Raw genomic sequence first — 2,243 nt, 5'->3', positions numbered from 1 at the left:
GAAAATGTTTTGACGCGTATCACACCGACACTTGTAAAACCGATGTGTTCAGATCTAGCTTGTTTCGGTCAAAAACAGGTTGTCTTGTTGTATCAAGCACGCATACATGTTTTTCGCGCAGTTATGAGATAAAATGTTTTGACGCGTATCACACGGACACTTGTAAAACCGATGTGTTCAGATCTAGCTCGTTTCGGTCTAAAACAGCTTGTCTCGTTCCCCCGTGGTGACAATGTCAACTGATGTGCCACTATTTGTGCAGGTACTTACCGGATTCTTTTCCATCGCCTTGGGCCGTGCAGTAAGCGCAGACAGCGGCTTCAATCGTCACCCAGCTTCTGCCGATGCCTTTCGACTGCCGTGCGCGGGGGGCGTACATTTTTCACACTGCGAGCTGCTGTCGTGGCACGTGGATACTACCTTCTGCGCACCCTCTTCGAGCACAGCGACGTCATCCACACTTCCAGCCCGGATTTTGCCTATAAAAGGAACGCCTGCGCCTTCCATCAGCAGTGGACACGGCAACCCCGTGGTGACAATGTCAACTGATGTGCCACTATTTGTGCAGGTACTTACCGGATTCTTTTCCATCGCCTTGGGCCGTGCAGTAAGCGCAGACAGCGGCTTCAATCGTCACCCAGCTTCTGCCGATGCCTTTCGACTGCCGTGCGCGGGGGGCGTACATTTTTCACACTGCGAGCTGCTGTCGTGGCACGTGGGTACTACCTTCTGCGCACCCTCTTCGAGCACAGCGACGTCATCCACACTTCCAGCCCGGATTTTGCCTATAAAAGGAACGCCTGCGCCTTCCATCAGCAGTGGACACGGCAACCCCGTGGTGACAATGTCAACTGATGTGCCACTATTTGTGCAGGTTGGTGGACGAAAATATTGCTGCCGTAGCAACTGCCTTTTTTTGATCGTGTTGCCGTGTCCACGCACATTGCTGGTTTGCTTTAGTGATTGTATCTCAATTGTAGGCCTGTTGCTGAAGTTATCCGGTGATGTTGAGGAAAATCCTGGCCCGGATACAATGGAAATGATTCAACAAGTAATTGCTTCTCAAACTGAAATCCTCAGCAAATTAAGCGAAATACAGGAGAACCAAACATCGTCTGAAGCAAGAATTCTGGACATGCAATCCAGGCTGTCTGCTATAGAACAAAAGCTACAAACCTTTGACGAGTCTCGGGATAGGCTTTCGAAACTAGAAACTTTTGCTGAAAGATGTGAAATAGAAATGACTACAGTTTCGAGAAAACTTGATGAGTTGGAAAACCGCTCGCGGCGCAATAACTTGATTGTACGCGGAGTCAAGGAGGAGGAATCAGAGAGTGAAGAGGACCTACTACAGAAAGTAAACAATGACATCTTTGATAAAATTCTGAAACAAAGGGTGGACACTATTGAAAGGATTCACCGACTTGGAAAGAGGGAACCAGGTAGAGACCGTCCGATTATTATTAAACTTACTGACTTTAGGGATAAGATGAAAATAATGAGTAACTGTTTCAACCTAAAAGGCACTCAATTTAGTGTAAATGAAGATTTTTCTAAAAGGGTTGTGGAAATACGAAAAAATCTTTGGAACTCCTGTGCCGATGAACGAAAGAACGGCGTGAAAGCTAAGTTAATTTTTGATAAGTTAAAAGTCAAGAATACCTTATACGCATGGAACGAGGAGACCAAGCAGCGGTTCAAATGCCAGGTTGCCACTAGCACTAGCAATGAGTGACTAAACAATCATAAGACGGTCTGCTTTAAAATTATAAATGTGAACGCTAGGAGCATGCTTAACAAGGTTGACGCCATAGAAAGTATATGCCTTGAACATGAACCCGATATTATGGTAATCACAGAGACATGGCTACATAAAGATATTAGAGACTGTGAAGTTGCTCCCCCAAACTACTCCATAGTACGAAAAGACCGTGAAAGGAGGGGTGGCGGTGTTGCAATACTGGTTAAGAGTAATATAGTATTCTCAGTTCTAGAAGGGTTTGATGATTTAGAAACTGCATGGATTAAAACCAGACTGAATGGTCGTACTGTCTTAGTGGGTGCTTTCTACAGAGCTCCCAATTCAACCATAGACGTGCTTGATAACCTAAAAAGGTTACTGGACCTAAATGTACACTTTGGTGACAATATTATGCTGACAGGTGATTTTAATTTGCCAGGTATTGATTGGATGTCGCTTTCTCCCGGCAGAGTTGATACAGCTAGCAGTGAACATCTGATCG

The 2,243-nt window shown here is 45.4% G+C and overlaps 1 protein-coding gene across 1 annotated transcript; it reads left to right on the top strand.

The window, feature by feature from the left end:
- Positions 1–728: 728 nt before the first annotated feature.
- LOC144122860 (uncharacterized) lies at positions 729–1,969 on the top strand. Its single transcript, XM_077655842.1, has one exon. It carries the CDS (start codon positions 845–847, stop codon positions 1,733–1,735), a length of 891 nt encoding a protein of 296 aa, XP_077511968.1. The 5' UTR covers positions 729–844; the 3' UTR covers positions 1,736–1,969.
- Positions 1,970–2,243: the final 274 nt, after the last annotated feature.

This window comes from Amblyomma americanum, chromosome 3 (assembly GCF_052857255.1).
Source record: "Amblyomma americanum isolate KBUSLIRL-KWMA chromosome 3, ASM5285725v1, whole genome shotgun sequence".
NCBI lineage: Eukaryota > Metazoa > Arthropoda > Arachnida > Ixodida > Ixodidae > Amblyomma > Amblyomma americanum.
The sequence above is the reverse complement of the archived record's forward strand: the minus strand, read 5'-3'. Positions and strand labels throughout refer to the sequence as shown.